At 51.5% G+C, this 25531-nt stretch overlaps 11 protein-coding genes across 11 annotated transcripts; 8 read left to right on the forward strand and 3 right to left on the reverse strand.

The window, feature by feature from the left end:
* Positions 1-236: 236 nt before the first annotated feature.
* On the forward strand, positions 237-1596 carry BDW74DRAFT_163352 (mitochondrial import receptor subunit TOM22). Its single transcript, XM_073726091.1, has 3 exons — positions 237-419; positions 504-793; positions 997-1596. Exons 1-3 carry the CDS (start codon positions 308-310, stop codon positions 1051-1053), a joined length of 459 nt encoding a protein of 152 aa, XP_073578264.1. The 5' UTR covers positions 237-307; the 3' UTR covers positions 1054-1596.
* A 746-nt stretch (positions 1597-2342) lies between these two features.
* Positions 2343-4864, reverse strand: BDW74DRAFT_189026 (uncharacterized protein; the record flags this gene model as incomplete). Its single annotated transcript, XM_073731875.1, has 4 exons — positions 2343-2783; positions 2838-3672; positions 3724-4198; positions 4640-4864. The coding sequence occupies 4 exons, from the start codon at positions 4862-4864 to the stop codon at positions 2525-2527; spliced, it is 1794 nt and encodes a 597-aa protein (XP_073578265.1). The 3' UTR covers positions 2343-2524.
* Positions 4865-6404: 1540 nt separating this feature from the next.
* BDW74DRAFT_183646 (uncharacterized protein) lies at positions 6405-6958 on the forward strand (the record flags this gene model as incomplete). The annotated part of the gene is made up of 4 exons (XM_073730569.1): positions 6405-6444; positions 6494-6588; positions 6643-6654; positions 6719-6958. 4 exons carry the CDS (start codon positions 6405-6407, stop codon positions 6956-6958), a joined length of 387 nt encoding a protein of 128 aa, XP_073578266.1.
* A 42-nt stretch (positions 6959-7000) lies between these two features.
* BDW74DRAFT_183647 (uncharacterized protein) lies at positions 7001-7384 on the forward strand (the record flags this gene model as incomplete). Its single annotated transcript, XM_073730570.1, has 1 exon — positions 7001-7384. One exon carries the CDS (start codon positions 7001-7003, stop codon positions 7382-7384), a length of 384 nt encoding a protein of 127 aa, XP_073578267.1.
* A 644-nt stretch (positions 7385-8028) lies between these two features.
* On the forward strand, positions 8029-8668 carry BDW74DRAFT_183648 (uncharacterized protein; the record flags this gene model as incomplete). Its single annotated transcript, XM_073730571.1, has 2 exons — positions 8029-8244; positions 8330-8668. The coding sequence occupies 2 exons, from the start codon at positions 8029-8031 to the stop codon at positions 8666-8668; spliced, it is 555 nt and encodes a 184-aa protein (XP_073578268.1).
* An 865-nt stretch (positions 8669-9533) lies between these two features.
* Positions 9534-12771, reverse strand: BDW74DRAFT_183649 (putative cell-associated beta-galactosidase; the record flags this gene model as incomplete). Its single annotated transcript, XM_073730572.1, has 2 exons — positions 9534-12419; positions 12688-12771. The coding sequence occupies 2 exons, from the start codon at positions 12769-12771 to the stop codon at positions 9534-9536; spliced, it is 2970 nt and encodes a 989-aa protein (XP_073578269.1).
* A 499-nt stretch (positions 12772-13270) lies between these two features.
* Positions 13271-15771, forward strand: BDW74DRAFT_163360 (putative MFS sugar transporter). The gene is made up of 5 exons (XM_073726092.1): positions 13271-13953; positions 14007-14347; positions 14402-14639; positions 14686-15206; positions 15254-15771. Exons 1-5 carry the CDS (start codon positions 13913-13915, stop codon positions 15598-15600), a joined length of 1488 nt encoding a protein of 495 aa, XP_073578270.1. The 5' UTR covers positions 13271-13912; the 3' UTR covers positions 15601-15771.
* Positions 15772-16141: 370 nt separating this feature from the next.
* Positions 16142-17716, forward strand: BDW74DRAFT_183651 (FAD-dependent oxidoreductase; the record flags this gene model as incomplete). The annotated part of the gene is made up of 5 exons (XM_073730573.1): positions 16142-16939; positions 17000-17132; positions 17194-17211; positions 17278-17579; positions 17642-17716. The coding sequence occupies 5 exons, from the start codon at positions 16142-16144 to the stop codon at positions 17714-17716; spliced, it is 1326 nt and encodes a 441-aa protein (XP_073578271.1).
* A 365-nt stretch (positions 17717-18081) lies between these two features.
* Positions 18082-19059, forward strand: BDW74DRAFT_163364 (sugar O-acetyltransferase). Its single transcript, XM_073726093.1, has 3 exons — positions 18082-18214; positions 18287-18529; positions 18594-19059. Exons 1-3 carry the CDS (start codon positions 18102-18104, stop codon positions 18916-18918), a joined length of 681 nt encoding a protein of 226 aa, XP_073578272.1. The 5' UTR covers positions 18082-18101; the 3' UTR covers positions 18919-19059.
* A 194-nt stretch (positions 19060-19253) lies between these two features.
* On the reverse strand, positions 19254-22210 carry BDW74DRAFT_189032 (tRNA synthetases class II (A)-domain-containing protein; the record flags this gene model as incomplete). Its single annotated transcript, XM_073731876.1, has 9 exons — positions 19254-19601; positions 19676-19785; positions 19816-20281; positions 20371-20685; positions 20733-21089; positions 21197-21525; positions 21580-21994; positions 22048-22061; positions 22126-22210. 9 exons carry the CDS (start codon positions 22208-22210, stop codon positions 19254-19256), a joined length of 2439 nt encoding a protein of 812 aa, XP_073578273.1.
* A 749-nt stretch (positions 22211-22959) lies between these two features.
* Positions 22960-25481, forward strand: BDW74DRAFT_183654 (uncharacterized protein; the record flags this gene model as incomplete). The annotated part of the gene is made up of 3 exons (XM_073730574.1): positions 22960-22990; positions 23041-23536; positions 23588-25481. The coding sequence occupies 3 exons, from the start codon at positions 22960-22962 to the stop codon at positions 25479-25481; spliced, it is 2421 nt and encodes an 806-aa protein (XP_073578274.1).
* Positions 25482-25531: the final 50 nt, after the last annotated feature.

The raw sequence follows: 25531 nt of genomic DNA on the forward strand, positions 1-25531 counted from the left end.
CTCCATGTATTTAAACAGCTATACGCACGTGTACATTATACTGAATTACAAAACTTCGCTTTTAGTAGAAGAATATAATCTCATAATTAAATAAAACATGCTCTTATCCGTAAGATGTGCTGGCAACTGGAGTACCTAGTACTGCATCGTGGCTCCTTACCGCTTTTGGAGCTCGGGAAAAAAGTTGGATCCGAAGTTCCAGCAACTCCGTCAACTTCGACTCTTCATCCATCAACCATCAACCTCACGCCCTCTATTTGCCTATCACCCGTGCTTTCCCCTAACCCAAACACCACACACATCCAAAATGGTCAAGCTCACCGAGGTCGAGGACGAGCACTTCGCCCAGGAGAAGCCTCAACCCAGCAAGCACAACGTCCTGCTCGCCTCCGACGACGAGGACGACTTCACCGATACCGGTACGCGCGCCCCTACACACCTCCTACCCCGTCCATCCCCTCTATATCTCTTCTAAGAATCCGTCCTAATAAATTGAGGAACAGAGTCCGAGATCTCCGTTGAATCCGACTATGACGTCGAGGGCGAGACGCTGTACGAGCGCCTCTCCGCGCTGAAAGACATTGTCCCTCCTTCCGCCCGCAAGCAGGCCACCAACACCGTCGACTACGTCACCTCGCTCGCGAAATCCAGCATCGCGTTCAGCGGCAAGGCGCTGTGGATTCTGTCCACCAGTGCTTTCCTGCTTGGTGTGCCTTGGGCTCTGGCCTATGCCGAGGAGGAGCAGTATATTCAGATGGAGCGTGAGCAGGGGATGATCAAGGGTGCTAATGAGGTAGGTTGCGCTTGAATACCTTTATTTTGGGGGTTGTTATATTCGGCTGTGAGATGCCTTCGATGGCCGGCAAGCTTGCGCTGAAAACTCTTTTGTCGCGTTGGAGATGCCAAGAGCTGGCTATCGGGTATCATTTTTGTTCTGCTTGAGCTGGGCTTTGTTGTGGGTGTGCGTGATTTGACTGACTTGATTGCGCTCTGCAGATGCTCGCCCCTGGTGCTCCTTCCACCGAGGAACAGCAAACCCAGCCTACCCTCTAAACGAATTCCGCCCAGTAAGCCCGCAGCGTGCAAAAGACGTCTAGAGTGGACGATCAACTCTAGCGGATCGTGGACCTGCAACCCCTCCATGATGTCCGTCGTCACGTTTCCCTAGTCGCCTTGTCGACATCAAGCTGCCTGGGGCAGAGGATGTAAACAAAGTGATAGGAACCCTCACATATGGCGTTGAAATGTGACGGTCGCTGGTTACAAACCACGAAATATGTCTCCATATATACAAATGTGCTTGTGTGTCATTACTCGGTATGGCGCTGGATTGGGGCGAGGTCGTTCTTTTGCATAAGCTGCGGGTTCCTTTTTCCTATCTCCCTTTGTTTCTCGATGCTCTTTTCGCAGCTTCGGGATTCTTGTACTTGTATATCCATTCACCTGTTCTTGCCTTGTATTTCTTTATCTCATGTGGTTTCATGTCCATTCTTGTCTGTCTTATCGACTTATGTTTTAGATAATGGAACGTGAATGACTTAGAGAGACGTCCATATCGGCCTATCTTGTGTACTATAAGATGAGCCTAGAGTCACCCTTGCGGATCTAAACTGTTTGTCGTCCTTGAGCTACACAATTGCTCCCGTTTCACTCAGCTTCCCTCAGAGCTGCCCGGGTAAGGTCACAAACCAGCCCTGGATGGGCTTTGGCTTGTTTATTGCCTTGCCTTTGCTATTCCCTTACTGTCACATCCCGCCTTTGTCTACATTGATCTCCCATCAACTTGGACGGAACTCCGGCTGTCTACAGTAGACATACTTCCAATTACATGAAGCCGCGTCGCATATCTTGGTATAATGAGTGAGAAGGTTAACAGTTGAATCCTGCGTTTGGTAGTGGTAGCAGTGGATAGATGTGCGAATTCTACCTACGTTTGAGAGCATGGCGCCCATGTTGAAGACTGGAATTACAAGGGTGCATCAGCTGAATGCGAACGAGCAAACTATGACCCCCTCTGTGTACGTAGATTTCGGGCCTTGAGGTTGGGGTAGTAGAATGACCAGGCAGGGTGGTGTTGTGTGTTACGCTCGTAGTATAATGGCAGGCAGGCAGATCCTTGAATCTTCCAGCCATTACATTAAGTTAGGTTCATTTAATATATTTTGGAGTCTTCGATAGAAGCTTAGGCAGTAGAATGGTCATCCTAATCATGCAATTTGTAACAAGCGCATAACGGCAGCTTTTGTTCGATAACAGGGAGGACTAAGATACAGACATCAGATCATGGAAGTTGCTTGGGTATCAAAGTAAATTGGAGAAGATTTGCGTCACATCTGAGAGGAGAAGAAAGAGAAGCGAAAATAATCATCAAGAAGAGGTAAGACCGAATATGCGCTACTGGTAGGATATGTGTTCAGACTATGTACGCAAAAAGCAGTATATGCAATAGAAGGGGGAGGGTCAATATGTACTGAGAAGACGGAAGGATATAGGAATAGTCAAGACGAGGTTTCGGGCGCAAGAATCAGACCGTAGACTCCCTCGCAGTCCTAAGGTCAAGCTGGAAATCGCGCCAGAGCTTCATGATCTCGCCAGACTCGATCATCTTGTTCACAGCTTTGGCGGCGTGCTTGTTCTTTTTCTTTTGACTGTACTGGCTGCGTTTGAGGATCTTTTTGTCTGAGAAGTAGCCCGTTATTCGGAGATGTTCGACAACCCATTCGTTGAGGTTGAAGCGCCAGTGGGTTAGCTTGTGGGCGAGGGCTGCGTTTTTCTTGCAATGTCTGGTTAATGGTTAGACTATAGATGACTGAAGGTAGTAGAGCGAGGAAACAAACCTCCCGAGGTGAAAACGCCTGTCTTCATCTGGTAGGACGTAGCCGTCACGGTCTCGTTCCTGCCCGTCTTCTTCCTCCTCATCATTCGACTGTTCTTCTTCGCTATCTGCATCTTCTAGCGGCTCCAAAGTCTCAAGCGAGTACGCCTTGCCATATAACATCATGTCGGAAGAAGCCGGATGACCTGAACGGTTACATGCGTCACAGGGGTGACGGAGGTCAATTGGGTATGTTGTAATTTCCATGTGCGGCCGTGCCAAAAGTGCCCGGCGAAAGTCGGCGTTCCAGACGGAAGAAACGAGTTGAGAACCAGTACGTCCACGAACTTCGGCTTCTAGCTTGTCGAAAGCTACCATGAAGACAGGGTCGGAACGGGGAAATGCAGGATTAAGCTGGTTGTATACCATCCACTCAACCGCATCTTGGAAGTAATCCTTCAGCTGCTTGTAGGCATGTCGAGAAAACTCAATGGGGATGTCCTCCAGCCCGCTGGGGACTCCAAATTTATCGTCTTCGTCCTCTAAAACAAAGTCGTCTTCGTATCGATCGAGATCTTCGTTGGCGCCGATGGTGGATTCAACATCGCTATCTCCGCTTTCGTTTACCCAGTTCCGGAACTGCGGCTGCGGGACTGGCGCCTCCTCTTCACCCTCGTCTGCGTCTTGATCTTCGCCATCCTCTGATCCTGAATCTTCTTGTTGGGGTGATAACTGGGTTTCTCCATCGTCTTCTGCTTTTTGACCGGCCCTTCGCCGTCGCAAGGCCTCCAAGTGTAATTGCCGCTGGGCCCTGGCTGAGTTGGCAATATTTCCTCTTGTACGCGATGATTTTACGACTGCAAGCGGTTAGACAAGACCAAAGGAGAAAATGAAAGACAGAGGAATACCTGAATCTTGTAGGTCTTCAAGGTCCTCCTCTATATCAATCCGATCCTGAGCCGAATCACGGCGCGGAGTATGAGGCACACTTGGTGATTTCAAGGTACCGCCACGAATCTCCTGCTCTCTTTCAGAGCCATCGTCGACAGCACTCGGCTGGGGAGCGCCGCCCCGCCTAAGTTTGCGACGAGGTCGGGTAACAATCTCGTCAGCATCACTTTCCTGTGACAAGTGAGCACTTTCAGGCTCTGAAGAAGCCTCTCTCTTCCGTTTCGTGACTCTGCTCCGCGTAGGCTTTTGCGCACTGTGTACAGCCTCCAGATCGCTGTCGCTCTCCTGAGTAGCTGGGGCAGGTTCTGGAGAGGCAATCTCCCGCTTCATGCTTCTGGTCCTCATATTCTTCCGCGCGCTATGGACAATTTCCAGGTCGCTGTCGCTGTCGCTATCTTGAGTAGGTGAAGTGGGCTCCGAGGGAACCGCTGTCTTGTGCTTCGTGTTTCGCGTCCTCCTATTTTTCTTCGCGCTATATATGATCTGCACGTCGCTATCGCTATCGGTATCTTGAGTAGGCGGAGTGGCCTCCGGGAGCTCGGCTTTCTCCGGCTTTTTTGGAGTGTTCTTCTTTGCGCTATGTGCAACCTCTAAGTCGCTATTACTGTTGCTATCTTGCGTGGCCGGTGGGGGAGAAGTGGGTGTAGGAAGCGTAGGTGTAGGCGCGGCAGTGATTTTCGATGACTTTTGCGATGAGTCTAGAGTTCGGTTTACGCTCATTAGAGACACGCACGAAGATCGGGTTCCAAGCGTAGACATATACACACCCTTCTTTTTCTTCTTCCCATCTTTCCAATCGCTCTTCTGGGACGACAGCGCCATCTCCGCGACTCCCAATTGCAACTTTTCTTCTGGCGAAGACTCCCGCCCAACTTTCACAAACGGCTGAGGCGTTAAACCTGGACTATTCTTCCGTTTCGACCCTGTCCTCCCGCTGCGCAGGGTTCCCAGAGACGGATTTGTGTAGCGGACATTCGCATTGCGACTTGTAGTGCTATTGCTGTCTTCATCTTGCTGCGACAGTGTAAATTCTGCTGGCACGAAGGCAAGCCGCGTTTGCTTTGCCTTGCCTTTGGATTTGCCGTATGTGCGAGGCATGAGGGCGGGGGTGGGCGGATCGATAGGTGTAAAGGGGTTCCAATATGTGGATATAGAAGAGAAGAGATGGAGAATCAAGGAAGAATGTCACAAATGTTATCAGGATAATTTTATGGATTAACAGCTGGGACTTTCGGACTGGAGCGCGATGGACCGCGTCGGGCTGTCGCGAAATCACGTGATGTCGATTAATGGTCTGTTTGCTGTACCTATACGGATAGCGAGTCCTCTCCTTCAACCCATGCGTTCCCCTGGCCAAAATGGCTTCGCCAAGTCATCTCCCCATGATTGTCTACCTTCTATACACCCGTCATTATGAGGTGCTGCATGATGCCTAACCCTCGCTGCGGATCGTCTTAAAGCAGTTGCCTTCCGCTTTTCCATCACCTGTGTGGTATGGGTCTCGTCTGTCCTGTTTGTTGTGTTGCTAGATATCGACACTTATTCATTCAAGTTTATGGAGATTGCCGCATGCCTCGAGTCGTGAGAGACCAGTCAAAACAGACCACAGCTTGGTCGAGAATGCGAATTAGACGCTGCCATTTTAACTAGTGGATTTCGCACCGGCTTCTGGCTGCGACCAAGGCCGTTGCGGTGCGGATTACCTATCCAGCAGCTTCTAGGTACTGACACGTCTCCATGTGTACAGACCCATTGCATCTTCAGGAACAGCGGTGCCGTAATCATGGTACAGGATAAATCACTTAAAGCACCCGTGATTGTAATCTGAGAATTTGGATATTGAACTGATCTCGGCTCTCGTTTCGGAAGCGGGAAGAGGATCCTGCCAGGCACTCGATATCCTCGAGAAAGAAACATAGAGAAATAAGAACTTGAGAGTGAGCCTCGCCCTTGAGCACTACTGTGGGAGCAAAACAGCACAATGGCAAGCCATATCAAAAGCGACATGGCGCTCGGTATCAGCTTTGAAAGACCTCGGGAAGGGCAGGACTGGAACGTGTTTCGTGTTTACCTTCCACCTCAGGCTGGAGCCACCTGACCCTAGAACGATGGACCATGCTGGATAATGAGGATCTAATACAAGACGCAGCAATGGCAAGAATGAACAAGTCACAGATTGTTGTGACAGACTGTTACCCCGACAGTTTCGAGCGAACAAGGACCTCGGCCGGCTCAATGAGAACGATCCATGTGAATAACCATCGGACAACATCTCCTTCCCTTAGCCATTCCATCCTGCGCAACGTCTGCGACAAGCGGACCACCGATATATGGTAATCCCGTGTTGCAGTACCAAGCCCTGAAGGTCCATTCATTATCTCTGAAACCCTGCTAGGCACGAGCATTGTGCGCTTTTGGTTCTCAATGGCTGGCTCAACCGTGGCAGCTTTAGGTTTCTTCAAGATGATCCGGGTCTGGTGATGTGATCTATTCAGCAGATTTTTGTCTCTAAGGTAGATCAGATTGAAGATTCAAATCAGGAGGTTCTCGAAATCTATATCTTGGTCCCTCCCAGCAGTCCAGGATTTCTTCTTTTCCGAAAGAGCGTCAGCGAACTTCGTGGCCACTTCACACAGTTATGTCTGGGCTCAGATACCGGGCTGGTGTTTTGCCTGCAGGTAACAACTTGCCGATTCATCGTGGTCGATTGGTGCTAATCAGTTCTAGCTGATGCTGCAAGGATCCTGAACGCAGCTCGGGTCCCCAACCTTCTCTTTGGGTGGTGGGCAATAAATCTGTACAGCCTTAGCCAGCGATTTCCAGTAAAAAGTCTCCCTTTTCCCACTGATTTATTCTAATGCTGATGATAGCTATAGGAAATTGACTTTGTTATCCCTGATAGTTATGCATGCATCCCCTCAGCGTCGCTAACACCGCTAACCTCTGCCCCAGCTCGAAACTGCTATTCGCGCACTTATCGACAACGGATTCACCTACTGTGGCGATGCCCAATGCGTGGAACTTAAGGACCTCCGGTATTTCAAGTACCTTGAGCCGGATATCCCGCATCTCTTGACGGAATTCGTTCCCTTACTTGCTTATAACAACATACACGAGCTTGCCGACGCCCACTTCCACATCGAGACACAATATACCTGCTCCAAATTCACAGTCCTATCGCTACACAAATAATCCCGACTTCTGTGGACTCTCCCTCCTCTGACGCTTGACTCCATGGCACCCGACGACCCGACATTCATCCTTACCAACGACGCTGCGCGCCTTCCTCCCCAGGCAGCAGACGCTAAGGGCCCTTCGGGCCCCTGGACCGACGTGGATCCCGTCAAGACCCTCACAAATACTGCTCTTGTGGAGGCTATGATGTGGTTGCATCTTCGTTACCTGAAAGATAAGGGATATAAAGGGCTCTGTCACCAGAAAAAATGCAATTGGTTGATAAGAGGGAGTCTCTCAGGGGAGCGACTGCGTGCTCTCCGCAACACTCTCAAACCAGAGTTCCGACCCATCCTTGACGCCTTCCAGGATGATACTGAAGAGACCCCCATGGAGTTCATGGCGAGGCTTCGTCCTCTGTTAGTCGCAAGGGGGGAGTTGTAGCTGTAGTCGTCTAACGACGACCACCGGGACTGTCGTTCATTCTTTTCAATCCGTCCTGGTTGTAAGTCTGTTGTGTTTGCTTCTCTGGTATCATAATTCTGATTCATGACCTAATGCGCTGGGTAAGGCGGTCCCTCTTCGGACCATCCTGGCATGAGAGAGGAAGAATGCTCTGGCGTGATGCACAGTCCACATAAGGTTGTTGAGTCTTACTGGGGCATATACTACCTTCTCTGCCGCTGGGAGCAGTCATGTTTCACCACTATCTTTCTTTTTAGCTCCCAGAATTATCCATCTGCGAATAAAGGTCGTTAATCAGTAGACAAAGCCCAAACAGCGCAAAGACGCCACAGGCGATATACCTAGAATCCCCAAGATACTAGGCCAAGATCCTTCTTCAACTCAACCCCTTCCTATACCCACCACAATCCATTTATCACTCACCATCCTCTTGATATCCGATATTATGGATCAACCAACTAATGCAACCCTGAAGAGAACGGCACGAACAGTTCTTAGTAGTATAAGGGGAATCACAGAGCTTATGACTTTGAATATTACAATCGTGGCCAGCTAGCCGTTGTCTAATACTTACCCGAGGCAGATGCGCCTGAAGTGCGTTTCCCCTTCGACAATCACCATCTATGCCGGAAGTACCTACTGAAATACATACCCAGCGTCTCGAACTTTACGTTGAAGATGCTCCGGGACAAGGGACGCATGCGGAACCGGACGACCAGAGGGCCGTCAGATTCCTCACCACCAACGCCCTCACGGCTCTGGATTATGCAAAAATCAACCAGAACACTATCCGCCAGCTCGCGACTGGCATCTTGATCAAGTTCATGCCAAAGCGCTTTGTGGAGTACCCCTCTCTGTCCTCTGAGTGCATCATATTGCCGTTGCGGTTGGGTAATTATGGCTAACCCATGCGCGTCTCTCCAGGTGCCGTTTTCGCGAAAATCACAACGACCTGTCCCGGCGATCCAGCTCACCGATGAATTACCCTACGCCCTTGCAGAGGACCTTCTATTTTATCTTCTGTATTTTGCAGGGACAGCGAGCAAGGCGATAGCCCAACGCGACGGGCCTGTGGCGCAGGAATTGCTCATGTCGATGCAGACCGATCGGGACGGGGTGCGCCATGCGCACTGGTTCCTTGCGCTCTCCGATGACAAATTCAGCCTGTTCCATGCGCTGGTTGCAGAGGTTGCGCGCCATACAACGTGGGACGCAGATGACTGGAAATACGCATTTATCCTGCGAGGTCAAGCAAACGACTGAGTGTCTGTGGATGTGATATGATGTGCGGTGGGTTTGTTATGTTTGGGAATCTGTCTGCCTTAGGTCTCGTCTCGATTGGAGTTAGGGGGTTGGGGGTTTTAGATTTTGCCGAGTTTGAGATCAGATCATGGCTCGCTACCGAGGAGATAACCGAATACATGGCCTGCGGTTCTCGGCGCTGCATGAGTTCAAAGTCTTCATGGTGCTTTTGCTCGCTTTCGACCACTTTGGTCTGTCTGTGAATGTATTACAAGACACGTGGAGATGTAGGGGTATGCGGCTTGTAGAAGTTCCCTAAGGGCTGGTACGTACTCTGGAACAAGAGTATATGGTAGACCGTCGACTCCGTGTACTCCGTCCATATCTTGAGGTGTTACTCCAGGCTCTTCTTGGGTAGGTAGGTCCCAAGTTGGCTGCGCGGGAGAGCACCCGATAGAGAGTTCGCCATGCACAGATGGCAAGCCGGGCAGTCAATTCTCCGCGGCAGGCATCTGTTGTACCATGGCCATGGGATCTCTAGTCTAGTTCAGAGAGTTCGGCCGTCTCTCAAAGAGCTTGAGAAGGACGGGTTATTGATTAAGGGTTCTGGGTCAGACGTTGGTGTTTTGGGAAGGAATATCGCAGAGGATGTTAACAGCCAAAGACGTCACGTGTTGGTAGATATACAGTAGGATTCTTTTCCAGGCATTTGGGAGTTGAATACTGCTTCTAACGTTCTTGGTTTATCTTACTTTCTCCCCATAGTTAGGTATCTTACGCACAGTAAGCAACCACATGGTACTATTAACCACGACACACGAGAGCTGAACCAATCAAGAAAGGCAGCGGCGTTCCTAGACTATAGAAATAGAACGGGGATAGAGTCTCAAGCCGGCGTATAGATCTCCGCCTCCACAATCCCCAAGTCATCCTCCTCGTCCATAGCAATCCTCAAACTCTCACCAACCGTCGCATTAAGATCAAGCGTCACATAACCCAGCGATACCGGCGTCGTGCCCTCAAAAACTGTGGTGTTGTCCACACTAACGACAATCGGATACTGCTCAGACCGAAAGTTGCGCAGCTTCATCACCAGCTGCGAAACGTTCATCGGCTCAGCCCAGGTGTATTCGATCCACGCAGTCTCCTGGTTCGAGTCACTCCGCCAGGTCGTGTCCTCGTTGTCGTCGATCGAGGCCGTTGCGTTGGCTTCCGCTGACCCGGCTGTTACGTTGCGGATTTCCACGGCGTGACGGCTGACGATGTAGGACTCGCCTGCTGGCGTGGGCCCTCGTGACAAGTTAGGCTGTAGGTCCGTTCCCGGGATGAATGTGCTTAGACCGTGGTCTACCGAGATGGACTTGGTTCGCAGGGTAATGGAGGCTGATTTCAGGCCGTCGGATTTGGCTTGCAGGGTGACCTTGCCTGCTTTCGTGGTGGAGCGGAGCAGCACGCGGTTCACGCCGTTTTCCACGGGGAGGGTTTGCGAGAGGATGTAGTTGTCGGGCCCTTGGGCGATGCCTCCGCGCCAGGCTGCTGCGCCGGAAAGGGTGAAGTCGATTTCGTTGAGGGCGATGGGGACCCGTTGGCCAGTTTTGTCTACTACCTCAACATCGACGAGTGCGATGTCTGCGCCGTTGGCGATGAACCCGTCTGGTGCTGTCCGTGGAGTTAGTCGAATAGCAGCTGGGGCTCCGCTTGTTTTCTTCTCGTCGAGGAGAGTCTTCTCGTCGCCTGTGTATCCGTAGGCGCTGAGCGTACCGGCCTCCCAGGTGACGTTGGAGAAGGTGAAAAGGAACCTGGTGGTCTGATCTCCCCGGCCTAGAGAGTTGCCGTTGAGGCTTAGCTCGACTTTCTCTGCGGTGGAAACAACGTATACGTCCTTGACGGTCGTGTCGTTGTAATTCCAGTGTCCGATGATATGGCCAGAGACCTTTTCGATATCGACCCAGTTGTTCCACATAACTTGGTGGGCGTACCATCCTTCCTTTGGCAATCGGACGGCATCGACTTCGCCAGAGCGACGATAGTTTTCGGCACCCCTGTGGTGAGTGTTTGAGTCCGAAAAGACAATGTTCACCCCACCGGCATTGACTCGAGTGCTGGTGCCTGGTCGTTGCTCGTAGTAGTCGAACCACTGTTCAACATCCTCGATGGCATGGGAATCTTGGTTGCGGTTATAACTACTGGCATCGTCTCCGTTATGCAGCGGTCCATCCCCGTCCAAATGGTAAGGTGGGGAATAATCGTCCCAGTACTTGCGCAGTCCTTCGTCACGACTGTACTCCATCTGCCAGAACGGAATGCGAGCGCCTTTGTTGATATACAGCATCTCGCCTCCGTATTCAGCAATCTCGCTGGCCAGCATTTCCCGGCATCCCGCGGCTCGTCCACCATGGGAGTCGTAGGTATCCCTAAGCTCTTTCATCTCCGCCATATGCTCTTCCGAGATCTCAGCGTTACCAGCCTCGTAAAAGACGACACTGGGGTTGTTGCGGTTGTAGATTATTGCATCACGCATGAGCTCAACACGTAGATCCCATCGTCTATCATCCCTGTCTGCTTCAGAGTCGCCTGCTGGCAGAGCCTGGAGGATACCTAGGCGATCCAACGACTCGACATCCTGTTTCCAAGGAGTGACATGCATCCAACGGATAAGGTTGCCGTTGCTGGCAAGGACGAGCTCGTTAGAAAAGTCCGACAGCCATGGGGGAACCGCAGAGCCTAGTGCTGGCCATTCGTTCGTGGTACGCTGGGCGTAGCCCTTGAGATGCAGGGCGCGGTCATTGAGTCTGAACATGCCATTATCAAACTCGGTCTTCCGGAAGCCTGTGGTCGTGCTGACAGTATCAATGGCCTTACCATCAGAGATAAGGGAAGTACGGACATTATACAGATATCCGTAGCCCCAACTCCAGAACTCGAGTCCTTTAAGGTCCGCAGAGGCACTGATGACCTTGGTTTCATTTGCCTTCAGAGTGTAGGAGTCGCCTTTGATAGTATGGATGAGATCACCTTCCCAGCTTTCGATCTCGACCTGGTACCTGAAGGTCTTGGACGTCTTGTACTCATTCCGCACTTCGACCTCGGCTGTCACAGTGGCCGACTTGTCAGGCACGTTGATATCTTGCGCGTATATGTAAACTCCAGTGGTGTTCAAGTTGGAGTACAATGGAAGGGTTTGGTAGACTCGGTCTGTGACATGCAAGAAGACATTCTTGTTGATTCCTCCATAGTTGGCATAGAAGTTTTTGTCATTCCACTGGTAAGGGGTGTTTGTCCCGATCTCACGATAAGCCCAGTCGTTGTTGATACGTGCGGCCAGTACATTCGTGCCATTATAGGCCACAGTGTCGGTGATATCGAACCCGAATGCCATGACTCCATTCTCGCTGCGGCCGATCCATTTGTCGTTGAGATAGAACTCGCCCGCATGTCGAATACCTTCAAATTTGAGGAAGATTTTATCCCCCTTTGTCGCCTTTGGGAGTTCAAAGTGCTTCCGGTACCACGCAATGCCGGTAGAGAGATTGGCAATGCTCACGCGGAATGCATCGTCCTCGTTCCAAGCATAGGGAGTGGTGACATCTTCCCAGTCGCTATCATCAAAAGTGGGCGTCTGTGCTCCCTCAGGATCGCCGACATGAACTTTCCAATTCTGGTTGAAGTTGAACTTCTCGCGGGCATTGGCAGGTAGTAATAGACACGAAAGAGAAAGCAGGCTTAGGTACCACTTCATGATGACCAGACCAGGGTCGGCAGCTTCCGTACGCTACCTTGTTGTCAGTAGAAATGTTGTTGCTGATAGGACTTCGACAGCCTCGACATGCTGAGCTTTATATGTGCTTCTCAAAGGCATCCCATGATTTGGCATCACATAACCCGCTTCGAAGAGCTCCGTTGCCGATCCCTGAAGCAGTATATTAATGTGAGAGCATCTGATGGAAAGTCCGCCATTTACAGGCAATCGAATTGAACAGCCAAGTTCCCCCTGCAGGCAAACAGCATCGGGTGAATAGACCTGCAGGAGATCTTTGTACTTGCCCAGGGAGTATACCCCCGTTCTTCAACAGGGTCAGGGGCAACTCGGTTATTGAGCACGCCCATTGGTCTTCTTGTGGCATCATGAGATCAGACATCGGCCTTCCGGGGGATTGTAGGGGGAGGAGGGTGTCTGTCCGAGCGGACCCTGGCCGTAAGTGGTGATTGGCAGAGGATTTGAGCACATAGAATGAGTGTACTCAAGTGAGTGTCTGGAGAAAGAAGCCACTCAAAAGACAATTTTACGCAGTTGGCGGCAGACTGCAAGGTACGCTTTTGATAAGCAGATCCATTGCATTTCGCGCAGCGAGGCTCAATCTCTGCTGGCCAATCCTGCAGCAGTGTCAAGGTTAGCCAACGAACACACGAGGATCAGACCATTGGGGGACACCCACCTGTCTGGCTTCTGTAAGGGTTCCATCCTGGGCACTGAGTCGGAGGAAGGAAGCCGGAGAGGGAGAGAAAAAGGCCCGGGGCTGACATGTGCGTTGTCCCGTGACCGAGTCTTAAAGACTCCTCTTCCTCCACCCCCAGACCCCGACAGACCCAGTTCCCCAGACAACCCACTCTGACCGACTCCAGACCGACTCTCCACTTGGCCCTGCAGCAAGAACGCTCACCGAGTCAACAACAGAATCAGGTTGATATTGATGGGCTGATTCGCCTGGGCAAATGACTCGATTGGTGGAGCATTTTAATTTGTCCTGCGAGACGGTCTGCCGGTGATTCGTGGAATCGCAAGATCACCACCTGGCCCCGCGGAGAAATTCCTCGAATGTCGACCCCAGACTTCCCCGGCCCCCAGCCAGGATCGCGAAGCGAGGCCGCAATGCAGCCTCCAGTTGGCCACCGAGAGCCTAGTCCGCCACTAGGGCAGAGGGCAGCTTGGAGCTGGCTTAGGAGAGGCTTGTGTGAGCATGGTCGGTCCCACCACGAGACTTCCCCGTGGGCGTCTCTTATCGCTGTCCGGGGTTGGAATTGCTGGAATGGTCCAGACGGTTAATCTAAATTCTGGATCCTACTGCTGGGGTTTCTGTTCCCGTGTTCGGACGCTTGCTCTATATATACCAGCTGAAGTGCCACCAGATCCTCGAACCGTTCACGCGTTCTCCTTATCTCTTGGTTTTCCTGGGCCGCTCTGGGCAGTCAGTCAAGCATTCGGGTCCCTTGCCTTTTCTCTGTATTTGCTGGTCAAGCAGCTGAGGGCTGCAAATAAGCATCAGGATGGGCTTTAATCTCCTTGGCTCCAAGAGAGCTTTCAACTGGTTCGTCTGAAGCCTAACATGCGTAACGAGGAGAACTGACGATGCAATCTTAGGTATATCTCCCTTGTCGCAGCATCGTGCATGGTGCTTTACGGCTACGATGCCTCCGTATACAACTCCGTCCAAGGTTCCGACAACTGGGTCGCGTACTTCGATAACCCGGACGCAAACACGATCGGTGCGGTGAACACAGCTTATACAGTGGGTGCCATCTTCGGTGGTTTCTTCCTGGGTGGACCGTGTGCAGACTTTTTGGGCCGTAAGATCGGCATGGGCATTGGTTGTGTTCTCGTTATCGCGTCTACCTTCATGCAGACGTGGGCTCCTCGGCACAATATTGGCTGCTTCATTGCCGGGCGAACCATTATCGGTATCGGCCAGGGTATTGCACTGAGTAAGTCATTCTCTGAGACTGAGCATTATGGGCCAAGCTGACAAACTCGTTCAGCATCCGGACCAATCTACATCGGTGAACTTGCGCCCCCGGAGATTCGAGGAAAGATCATGACATTCTGGCAAATGTTCTACTCCGTGGGCTCTTTCATCTGCTTCTGGGTGAACTATGGCTGCACCAACCACAAGGAGAACCTAGGAGAGTGGGACTGGAAGATGGTCGTGATTTTCCAGCTTCTCATGCCTACTCTTATTCTTATCTTGCTGCCAACCATTCCCGGCAGTCCACGATGGTGAGATTTTTTGTACCTACGATCTAGCACAAACTGACGCAAGCAGGTACATTCAACGTGGAAACAACATTGAGAAAGCTCGTGCTGCCCTTTCTAAGGTTCGAGAGACCGAGCAGGAGGTGGAGGATGAGCTGCTGAGGATCCGTGAAGCCCTCGAATATGAAAAGGAAGCCATCTCTAGCAACTACTCGGCCCTCTGGAAGGACAAGTCTCTGCGCAAGCGTATGGTTCTTGCCCTGATCATCAACGCTGGTCAGCAGATTACTGGACAGGGAAGCTTGAACTCCTACTCGACCAAGATCTACCAGAAGGTCTTCCCCAGCGCCAGCCAGATTGCCCTCATTAACGCCCTCAACGCGACTTTTGGTATCATCTTCACGCTAAACGCGGTGTGGATCATCGATCGGTTCGGACGTAAGTTCTTGCTGATTGTCGGAGGCATCGGCATGGGTATTTGCATGATCATCGTCTCTGCTGTTGAAACCGAAACACCATCTCCGAACGACACGAAGAGTACGCCGGTTGGCATATCCATCGTGTTCTTACTGTTCTTGTTTATTTTCTTCTGTAAGTCCGACAACCATGCTCCTTGACTCCCATACTAACTTCGTCAGACAAACCATCTTGGGGTGCGACAGTCTGGATCTGGACGTCCGAGATCTTCTCCATGAACGTCCGAGCCCAAGCCGTCGGCATGGCCTCTCAGACACAGAACGTCGCCAACGCCATCTTCCAGCAGTTTTTCCCCATCTTCCTGGATAACTGCGGTTTCTACGCGTTCTACATGTTTGCGGGTATCAACTTCCTGCTTGCGATCTTTGTCTGGTTCTTCATCCCCGAGACCAAGCAGGTTCCTTTGGAAGAAATCGATGCGCTGTTCGGTGGAGCCAACCATGTCACTCGTGGCGAAGAGCTAATTACTACTGAGAAGCAGCAGGTGTCTGCCACTCATAAGGAGTAGACGACTGAAGTAATGGTTCGATGAGGATTGAACAGGAGGTAGTCATGGAAGGGTGGTTTAAGAACTGTGCTAGCGTGGGATGAGATGTTATTCGCATTGACTGTGTCCGTATGATTAACAGAGCTCCATCACCTTGCCCTATTTCATTGATAATGCTGGCATGATCGCCTAGTGATTCCTACCTTGTAGCATCGGCCATCACCACTAGGCTACCCCGTATGCCCACAACAGCTGAGGTTAGGGGTCTTGACTTGGTGTAGGCTTTGTAGAAAGCAACAATTAGGGCTTCCACAAATTTCCCCCTTTAACTAAGGTGCGACGAACTACATTACAGACAACGCATGCATGTTGCGCAAGACGGGTGCTACATCCATCATCTCAACATCTGTGAGAGCCGATTGCGCAACCCACAACCCCTCACCCGTCTTCCTACATCTACTCCAAAACCACCCATCCCAAGTCCCAACCTTTTCACCTCACTCCTAATCTCCCCCCGGCCTCAGACCCTCCCATATCCATATCCAATGCAACCCGCCCTCCGATGCCAGAGCCTTCATCCCCCCTCCGCATCGCCATAATCGGCGCCGGCCCCGCAGGCCTCAGCGCCGCAATCGCCCTGCAGCAAACCCTCCCCTCCGCCCAAATAACAATCTACGAGCAAGCCAGCGTCCTCCGCGAGATCGGGACAGGCCTGAACATCCAACCGAATACCTGGCGCATGCTGGACGCCCTCAATGTATCCAAGGATATCGACGCAAACACGATTTTCAGAGCTGCTGATGGGCATGCCGTGCAGCATCGGAATGGGCGGACGGGGGAGTTGCTGGCTAGCCTTGGGCAGGATGGGACGGTGCCGGCTCATCTCCATGCGCGTGCGCTCCGCTCGGTTCTGCAGAGGGCTCTACTGGTTAATGTGGAGGTTCCAATTCGGTTGAGTTCGCGTCTTGTTCGGGTTACTGAGGAGCAACATGACAACGCCGTCACAAAATCTCCACCTCTAACACTGCACTTCTCAAACGGCCATACTAAAACCGTCGACCTTCTCATTGGCGCGGATGGAGTGCGCTCCGCCGTACGCCAATTCGCGTTCCCGGACTACGGACTGCTCTACACGGGGAAAACAGCCTACCGCGGCCTGATCCCCGCCGAGAAACTCCTGGCTTTCGATGGCTTCCCGGACGCAGTGACCTTCTGGCATGGACCGAATGAGTGGGTTTACACGTGTAATCTGAGGCATGGGTTATATGAGCTTACGTGTATGGCTGCGGTGGAGAAGCCTGAGAGTGAAAGTTGGGGGGAGAAGGTCGTGCAGAGGGAGGAGTTTATGAGGCCGTGGAAGGTACGCTGATATACACTTATAAGATGACATGACTGATGTTAGGGTTAATGGGTGTGCTAGGACTTCGGCCCTATGGTACAGGAAACCCTCAGCCATGCAACGGAGATCCAGCGATTTCCGCTCTCTGCTGGGGCGCGGTTAGAGAAGATCGTGGCGAGGGGTTCGGTTGCGTTGATTGGGGATGCGTCTCATCGTATGTCTTACTTGAACCATTATCAAAGCACCTAAAGAAACCCAGCTAATATGACCTACAGCATTATCCGGAGCTTTCGGTAACCGACCCAGCCCAGCCCATATTAGCCCTAGCTTTATGTGACACGTCCCACCAACTCAACCAGCTAACCCTGACCCCGTCTACACAACAGGAGCCGGTGCAGCCTTCGCCTTTGAAGACAGCTTCGTCCTCTCGCGCGCGCTCGCATGGGCATACGAACGGGGTCTTCCACTTTCCAACGCTCTAGACCTCTACGACCGCGTCCGCTCGCCGCACTACAACGCGTTATATGATATCCTGGATAGGTTCCGAGAGTCTGATGCGCGAATGGAGGAACTGCGTCTGGGCTTTGATGAGGCGGTTCAGTATTCCGTTAGAGCAAAGTGGGGAGAGGAGGCTGGGTTTGGATGGGTTTATGGGTATGATGTATGTTTTTCTCTGGTCTGAGGTAGTATACGGTGATGACGAGGGCTAATGGTGTCGTCCAGGTACAGGAGGTGTGGGAGAGGGCTGTGAGGGAGGAGGATGAGAGGTTAGAGAAAATTGCGGAGGTGCACTCATGAGGATAGAGTAGATAGAGGCAATAGACTTTGCTAGTCGGTGTATAGTGGCTTAAATTTTAACTTGTCCCCATGTACCTACCTGTGATTCTTGATAATCAGTTATGGAAACCTCTATATCAATCGTTCAGCATTTACGTCTCTCCGTGACCTACCCTAAGGAATGCTCTGGTCAATAAGCAACCGTATTCCTTGAGAATCAAGCATCACCACCCTTGCCATGATTCTATCCGCCTATGTCCTTTCTTGCACCGTGCATACCGTATGCTGGGCATCATGTGATCAGAAGAGATGAGGGGGAAGAAAACGCCTCAGAAAACATGGATAGTCTCGATCTACATTCCCCATCAGAGATATGATAGAGAAGAGAATCACCAACCCACAAACCATGTCCTCATCCTCCTCATCAACCGATCTCGAAGCATCAATATCCGAGCTTCGAAAAACCCCCGTCCCAGTCCCCTGGTGCGACGAATACGAGAGGATGATACGGGGGCAGAAGTCTGTTGCATCCCCTCACTACCCTACCCTACGATTCCTACCTTATCTACCTTATTAACTTCTCTATTTCAGTTTCACAATCTCAAAATCCCCCAACCTCCAAGCCCACAAGCTCGCCGTCCTCAAGGCCCTAAACTCGTTCAACGACACCACAATTCCCGAAGGAAGCACTCTCGCCTCACTGAAGGCGCGGCGCATGGCCGTAGCCAAACAGTTCATCGGCAAGGTGGGCGAAAGAGTAAACATCGAGCCTCCCTTCTTCGTGGCATGGGGGTGTAACCTCTTCCTCGGGGACGATGTGTATATCAACCGCGAGTGAGTGGCTTTAGCTTCCTTTTATTCCCATGAGCGGTGCTGGATATCTGAGTAACAATGTCAGAGTCTCCCTCTACGACAACGCCATAATCACCATCGGCCCTCGCACCCTCATAGGCCCCGGCGTGTGTATCTGCACCGGAACGCATGAGCCTGATCCCGGAGAGCGCGCACAGGACAGCGGGACATCCTTTGCGCGCCCGATTACCATCGAAGCGGACTGCTGGATTGGAGCCCGGGCTACGATTCTCGACGGGGTGCGCATTGGGGCGGGGAGCACTATTGCTGCGGGGGCTGTGGTGACAAGGCATGTTGAGGCTGGTTGTTTGGCGGGAGGTGTGCCTGCGAGAGTTATTCGGAGGCTTGGCGGGGAAGGGGGGACGGAATGAGAAGTAGAATTATCAGATAAGTTATAATAGACGTTTAGTTGGATGCGATACTATATACTTCAATGAGGGGAGAGTGTGTGCGGCCGAGTCGACAGGTTGGAAGCCCTAACTTTAGATCCTACCAAAACGCTGTTATCCTTACCTTGGTAGGTACTTACTACACGATACAGGAGACTCTTAGAGAAGAAAAGCCCAGGAAACTAATAAATACATAGCCAAAATATTCTTGTCCATTCGTCCAAACACATGGTACCGGTGAAAAACGACCCTATAGTCAAGACTCTAGACTAATATGACTTGTATGCATGCCCTACCTACCTAACCAAAATCAAAATTCAGATATTCAAATCCCGAAGATACGTGCTCGCAGCTTCGATTCCATCTTCTAAATTGGCCGTCTCAGGTCCGCTCCCTATACTCGTGGCGCCCTTACCACCGGCCTTCCCTCCCACATTTTCTGAAATTTCTGCCACCCACTCATTAGCTACCAGGTTATTGCCAGATGCATCGGCCTTGGCAACGAAACATCCATGGACAATCCTGTCCGATGCACCATAAAGCCCAGTAAAATAAGTGCTCTTGTCGCTGTGGCGAGAAGAAGCTTGCTTTATAGCTTCGGAAATGACCTTGGCGGAACATTCGGAGCCCGGGAGGTGGACGACAAACAAGGTGCTTGATGGATTCTGCTCAATGGCGGTTTCAAGGAGTGTGATGGCTGTCTCAACTTGAACTTTCACAGCCTCCTTCTGGCCCTTACCATTTCATTGGTCACTTGGTCGAGGCGCCTTCCCAGCACTTTCTTGTCGAGAATGGAGATTGGCGAGGTGGCAAGCTCATTCTGAGCTTCCTTGACGAGCGCTTCCTTCTCTCCAGGCAAAACGGTAGTAGTAGCAATACTCTTTTCTAGGCGCACCAGACGCTCTCCAAGGCGCACTGCATTCTGTCGAGCCTCTTGTGCTCCTTGGCTGGTAACAGCCACAATCCGCCGGACGCCCTTTGCAATCCCGGACTCCTCAAGATTAACCATGTCCTTGATCTCACCGGTTCCGGCTACATGTGTGCCACCGCAGAACTCGATGCTATAGTTCCACCGGTCCTCGCTGGAAACATTGCCGACTAGCGTGCTGACGGGGACCCCGATTGAGACTACCCTGGTCGGATCGGGGTACGTCTCACCGGCGACAGCGCGTACGCGTTGAATCTGTCGTGCAATGTCCAGTGAAGCATTTGAAGCAAATACCTCCTGGTCATCTTGAATGTACTTGTCTGAAATCATCTGAATCCGTTCAAGCTCTGGCTCGGTGATGCCGGTTTTGCGGGAAAAATCGAAGCGCAGTTTTTCCGGTGCGACGAGAGATCCTTTCTGATGGACGTCCCTGCCTAAGACTTCCCGCAGTGCGAAATTGAGAATATGGGTCCGGTATGGTTCGTGCGAATTGGTTGGCGCCGTACCTCATAATATTCGGAAACCACCGTGTCTCCAACATTCAAATTGCCGTATTTCATGTAGCCGGTATGTAGTATATAGCCTCCATATGACTGCACATCTCCAACACTGAAATCCGCGACACCGTTAATGGTCAATCGTCCGGTGTCGAAGATTTGGCCACCAGCTTCGGCATAAAAATTGGTCTTGTCTAGGACGACGCCAAATTGGGCGCCGTTGGGGAACACCTCGGATGTACTTTTGATGAACTCATGGTTGTAGTATAGTGCCTGGACAGTGGACTGGATGGAACCTTTGGCGTACTTTTCTCTGTCGTCTGTCTTGCGTACCCCATAATCTGCTCTAGGGCGGCTATATCATGGACGACCAGAGTAATAAGATTAGATGCACTTTTCTTGTCACCTTTGCTGGCCGCTCGGGCCTTTTCTTGGGCCACAGAGACTTCGTTCTCGTTAATCCGCAGACCCTGTTCTTCAGCCATGAGCTTTGTGAGGTCGATTGGGAAGCCATACGTGTCGTAAAGCCGCCATACATGAGCACCGGGGAGATCCTTTGAGCCGCTATCATGGCACTTCTGGGCGTACTTGCTGAACATTGCTTCACCACGATCTAGGGTCACCGTAAAAGGCTGTTCCTCGTCGTCGAGTATCTCCTTTACGAAGTGCTCTTTCTCCCGTACTTCAGGGCAAGTATCACCGATCTGATCGACAACCGTGGGAACAATCTTTGAGAAAAAGATTCATTCTCTGCACCAAAGTACTTCCTGACATATCGCACGCCGCGTCGTAAGATTCTTCGTATGACATAACCACGGCCAACGCTATCAGGTACAGCGCCGTCAGTTATAGCGACTGTACATGTGCGGGCGTGGTCGGCTACGACACGGTAGGCCGTGTCAATGCCATCATCATCTTCGGCGCCAAACTTTCCTAGGTACGGACGAGCTCCGGTAATCTCCTGGACCTTCTCGAAGAGAGGCGTAAAGATGTCTGTGTCATAGTTGGACGTCTTGTTTTGCAAGGCCGAGACCAGACGCTCGAAGCCCAGGCCGGTGTCGATGTGCTTGTTCGGTAATATTCTCAGCGTCATGTCTAGCTCCATGTTGAATTTGATGAAGACCACATTCCATATTTCCACAACCTCTGGGTCAGTCTGATTGACTAGATGAGCGGCGTTTCGTCCACCGCCGACCCTATCGTAATGAATCTAAATACATGGTCCGCAGGGCCCCTGGCTCCCCATCTCCCAGAAATTGTCTTTCATATTTCCGGGAACAATGTGGTCATCAGCTACACCAATGCCCCGCCATATCTCCTTGGTCTCAATATCTGGGTCAAGTCCAAGCGCAGGGTGACCTTCGAAATAGGTGATATAGAGTCTGGTAGGATCAATGCCGAAGACTCGCGTGAGTATTTCCCACGAGTACTCAATGGCGGTCTGCTTGAAGTAATCACCAAAGGTCCAGTTGCCCAACATTTCGAAGAAAGTGTGGTGATAGTTGTCTTTGCCAACATCGTCGAGATCATTGTGCTTTCCCCCGGCGCGGATGCATTTTTGGGAATTCGTGGCACGCTTCAGCTGAGCAAAGTCGACATTAGGCTCGACCGTCCCGAGGGAGATTGACTTGTACTGGTTCATGCCAGCATTGGTAAACAAGGGAGTGGAGTCATTGTAAGGATGACGGAGGAGAATGAGACTGGAAAGTCCACGTTCACGTCAGTTTCAGTCGTCAATTTGATTCAAGTCATGAGAAGGCTTGCCATAAGCGTGGCCTTTATCCTTAAAAAGGTTGAGAAAGGTGTTGCGCACCGCCATTGCAGGCCATTTATCGGCATGGAGGGACATGATGGGCCGGTGATCGGTCATTCAGCGGAGGATATGGACAGCAAGATGGCAGTGGTATTAGGACCTTTAGAAATGGGAAGATATTGGTTCTACCCTTGGGAACTAAGTTCAACCAACAGAGGTGAGAGGCTCGGGAGGCTTTTGTTCCTTAATCAATACTCAAAGGTTGTACCACCAGGCTACCTGAAATGACTCACCCACCCAACCTGCGTTTCTTTGTTTATCTGCCCATTCTATACCCCGATTGATTGGATGCTGGGTTGACGGCGGTATGCCTTGATTCGTTTGTCGCAGAAGCTGCGCATAAGCGTTGGCGGCATATGTAGAGTCAGGAAAGTCCTTGGGCCATTGACAAAACAAGAGCATTGACGACGCCTTCTGAACCGAGCGGGTAAGCACCATGAAAGTACTGTTGGATACGCGCGGTTGGAATATTGCCCAATGGGTTGGTCTTCCACGATGCAGATCTCAACTGCAGTGAGATGGAAAAGAGTTTCGTGACTGGGAGGTTGAATAGTTCAGTAGGTATACTGTAGAGAGCGTTTGGTTCCAAAAATGGCAGGCAGAGCACCCGATGCGCGCTAAGCCCAATTGGTCGGATACCTACACAGAGTGTCCATCTATCCGTCGATGCCCCGCCGACGCAATTAATATTCTCCAACTTCACAGCGAAAGAGGGGCAACAAGACGGGACCAACAGCCACCATGGGCAGGACGCTCTAGTATGTACAGTATGACCGCAGGGGCTCATGGCAAAACCTAAGAGTGTCGCCATCATCGGTTCGGTCGCTCCTCCTCGCGTCCAAGCTACAGCTCTGACCAAGCCACAGGCGCCGGTCCCTCGGGCCTAGTAACAGCTAAAACTCTCCTGCAGAACTTCCCACCAGGAACATTCGAGCCTGTCGTTTTCGAGAAAAAGAGCCGGGTTGGTGGTCTTTGGGCTGTGGACTACTCATCCGAGCCCCGACTACCATCGGCTAGTGTGGGTGTCCCTTTGAATTCGACTCCATTCGATCCGTCCGATTCTTTGCCTATTGATACAGACCAAGATGGCTGTCGAGCTTTCGTGGACCCCTGGATGCGGACGAACTTGAGTCGATTTTCCGTTGCGTTCTCGGATTTTTCGTGGGAGACGGCATTAGGATCTCAAGTTCCTGATTTCCCGTGTGCGTGGGAGGTCCGGAAGTATCTTGAGAGATATACCGAAGCGTATATTCCCACTGAGTGTTTGAAGCTCGGAACAAGGGTTTCAAGTGTGGCGAGGAGAGCAAAGGGGAACGGGAGGAAGGGCTGGGCTGGATGGGAGGTGACCTGGGTAGATGATTGGTAAGATGTTGTGAGGTGAGCAGAAGGTATGAGCTAACCAATGATGCACAGTGACTATGAAGAGCCTTCATATCATAGCCCTAGTAACCAAGCAATACATACCGAGGAATTTGACTTCCTCGTGGTGGCTTCTGGGTACTTTGGAACTCCCAGCATCCCACTTGTACCTGGACTAGAGCACTTCGTCAATGCTGTTCATAGTTCGGAGCTTCAAGGTTCGGAAGACATACAGCGTTTGCTCGAGAGGTCACCAAGGAAAGGAAAGCTTGTAGTCGTTGGCGGCAGTATGAGCGGAATTGAGGCTGCAACATCACTTGCTCTTCACCTCTCGTCTATGAACTTCAGCCCAAGCTCTCCTGCTCAAAAACATGACTATGAAGTGTGGCATATTTCCACAGGGCCATTCTGGGTACTACCCACTTACCTGCCACATCAATACGTGAAACATCCCAAACAAGACACAATTCCCTTCATCCCGCTTGACTTGTCACTGTACGATCTTGATCGTCGTCCACCAGGTGTGACTGGCGTCGCCTTCGGCCCTGTCTCGCAAGAATCAATCAGCAAGAGAAATATGCTCTTTCGCGATATGCTTGGGGAGGAATACGCCGAGGTTGGTGGTGTGCATCTAAACGATGACCAAGGAGATGTGAACAAGCGGCCGCCGTGGGTGGGCATATCAGACCACTACGCCGAGTTCGTGCGGTCTGGAGCTATCAAGACAATCACAGGTAGGGTTTGCTCAGTGTCTTCTGAGACTGGATCAGGCACAATTAACATTGAAACATCCGATGGCACGTTACCTCTTGTCGACGTTGCTTCAATCGTAATGGCCACAGGCTTCAAACCCTCCGAGTCCCTCTCATTCCTACCTCAAGACGTCCTCTCGACCCTCGAATACTCCAAAGAAGACCATTTCCTTCCTCTTATCTTGGACAGCATGAGCAGTGCGCATAGCGATATTCCGGATCTCGGCTTCGTCGGCTTCTACCGGGGCGCGTTCTGGGGCCCTGCTGAGTTCCACGCACAAAGCCTCGCTCAAGCATGGGCGGCGGTCAATTTGGAAAGCGAGATGCCAATGTTCTTATCAGTGGAGGAGGAGCGTGAAAGGACTGCTGAGCGCCAACAAGTCCGACACTTCAGAAACTTTCGTCCAACTGCTCTTCGTGGCCAGTTCCCTCTGGGCGACTATGTGGGGTTAATGGAAGCTCTTGCTAGACGGTTAAAACGAGGCAAGCTGCCACTTGAAATGTGTTCTGATAGGGGTGTACAGCCAGCGGGTCCAGTTATTCCTGCACAATATGCTCCGATTGACCGTGGTGCAAGTCTTGAGGGTTCAAGTAACTGCCTGGTACGAAATGAAGTGGAAACCACAATGGAAGCTCTGAAAAGCATCCTTGGGGCAGAGCCTAGTCGAGTATCTGTGGGTACGGTGGCAGCAATCTTCAGAGCGTGGCACGGTCAGTGGATATTTGAGAGGGTTGCCGCTGATGCAGATGGTGAAGAGGTCAGCTCATCTGGGAAAACAATCTTTCAGCCTCGCTATCCGTCATCCCCTGGTTACGACGCCGAATATCTCTACGAGGAGCTCACGCATGACAAGCCAACAAAGAAGGTCGCAAAGCTAGTCTATCGTCACTGTGATACTTCCAAATCCCCGGGAGAGTCCGGAATTCGCATTTGGTCTGTAGACGAAGGCTCTTCCCCAAACTCCGCTGCTGAGCTTGTGTTGGAGCTGCAAGTCGAGCCGTTGGGCAATATAATGGAGTCGGGGAAGATTTTAGTAGAAGCACAGGCTCCGACTGGGTCAGGCCTAGAACGACACACTTTCGAGTTCTCGTTCGATCGCGTCTCCATCACAAGTTGGCGCCATGATGTGGTTTCTGCTCGCAATGGAACTGAGGTCCAGAGCACAACGCGGTATAGGCGCCACTCTGAAGACTGAATCGATCCTTCAACTTGGCAACCAAGGCATTTGGCTTTTACATCGCCTAG

Source organism: Aspergillus multicolor, assembly GCF_047715735.1.
Source record: "Aspergillus multicolor strain CBS 133.54 unplaced genomic scaffold BDW74scaffold_48, whole genome shotgun sequence".
NCBI lineage: Eukaryota > Fungi > Ascomycota > Eurotiomycetes > Eurotiales > Aspergillaceae > Aspergillus > Aspergillus multicolor.

What these genes read in the sequence shown, in the direction of transcription:
- BDW74DRAFT_163352 (XM_073726091.1), top strand. Translation starts at nt 308, where the DNA reads ATGGTCAAGCTCACCGAGGTCGAGGACGAGCACTTCGCCCAGGAGAAG. An exon ending in GGACGACTTCACCGATACCG is followed by an intron (nt 420 to 503) that starts GTACGCGCGCCC and finishes ATTGAGGAACAG; the next exon opens with AGTCCGAGATCTCCGTTGAA. An exon ending in TGATCAAGGGTGCTAATGAG is followed by an intron (nt 794 to 996) that starts GTAGGTTGCGCT and finishes TGCGCTCTGCAG; the next exon opens with ATGCTCGCCCCTGGTGCTCC.
- BDW74DRAFT_163360 (XM_073726092.1), top strand. Translation starts at nt 13,913, where the DNA reads ATGGGCTTTAATCTCCTTGGCTCCAAGAGAGCTTTCAACTG. An exon ending in TCCAAGAGAGCTTTCAACTG is followed by an intron (nt 13,954 to 14,006) that starts GTTCGTCTGAAG and finishes ATGCAATCTTAG; the next exon opens with GTATATCTCCCTTGTCGCAG. An exon ending in GTTCTTGTTTATTTTCTTCT is followed by an intron (nt 15,207 to 15,253) that starts GTAAGTCCGACA and finishes TAACTTCGTCAG; the next exon opens with ACAAACCATCTTGGGGTGCG.
- BDW74DRAFT_163364 (XM_073726093.1), top strand. Translation starts at nt 18,102, where the DNA reads ATGTCCTCATCCTCCTCATCAACCGATCTCGAAGCATCAATATCCGAG. An exon ending in AGGATGATACGGGGGCAGAA is followed by an intron (nt 18,215 to 18,286) that starts GTCTGTTGCATC and finishes TCTCTATTTCAG; the next exon opens with TTTCACAATCTCAAAATCCC. An exon ending in GATGTGTATATCAACCGCGA is followed by an intron (nt 18,530 to 18,593) that starts GTGAGTGGCTTT and finishes TAACAATGTCAG; the next exon opens with AGTCTCCCTCTACGACAACG.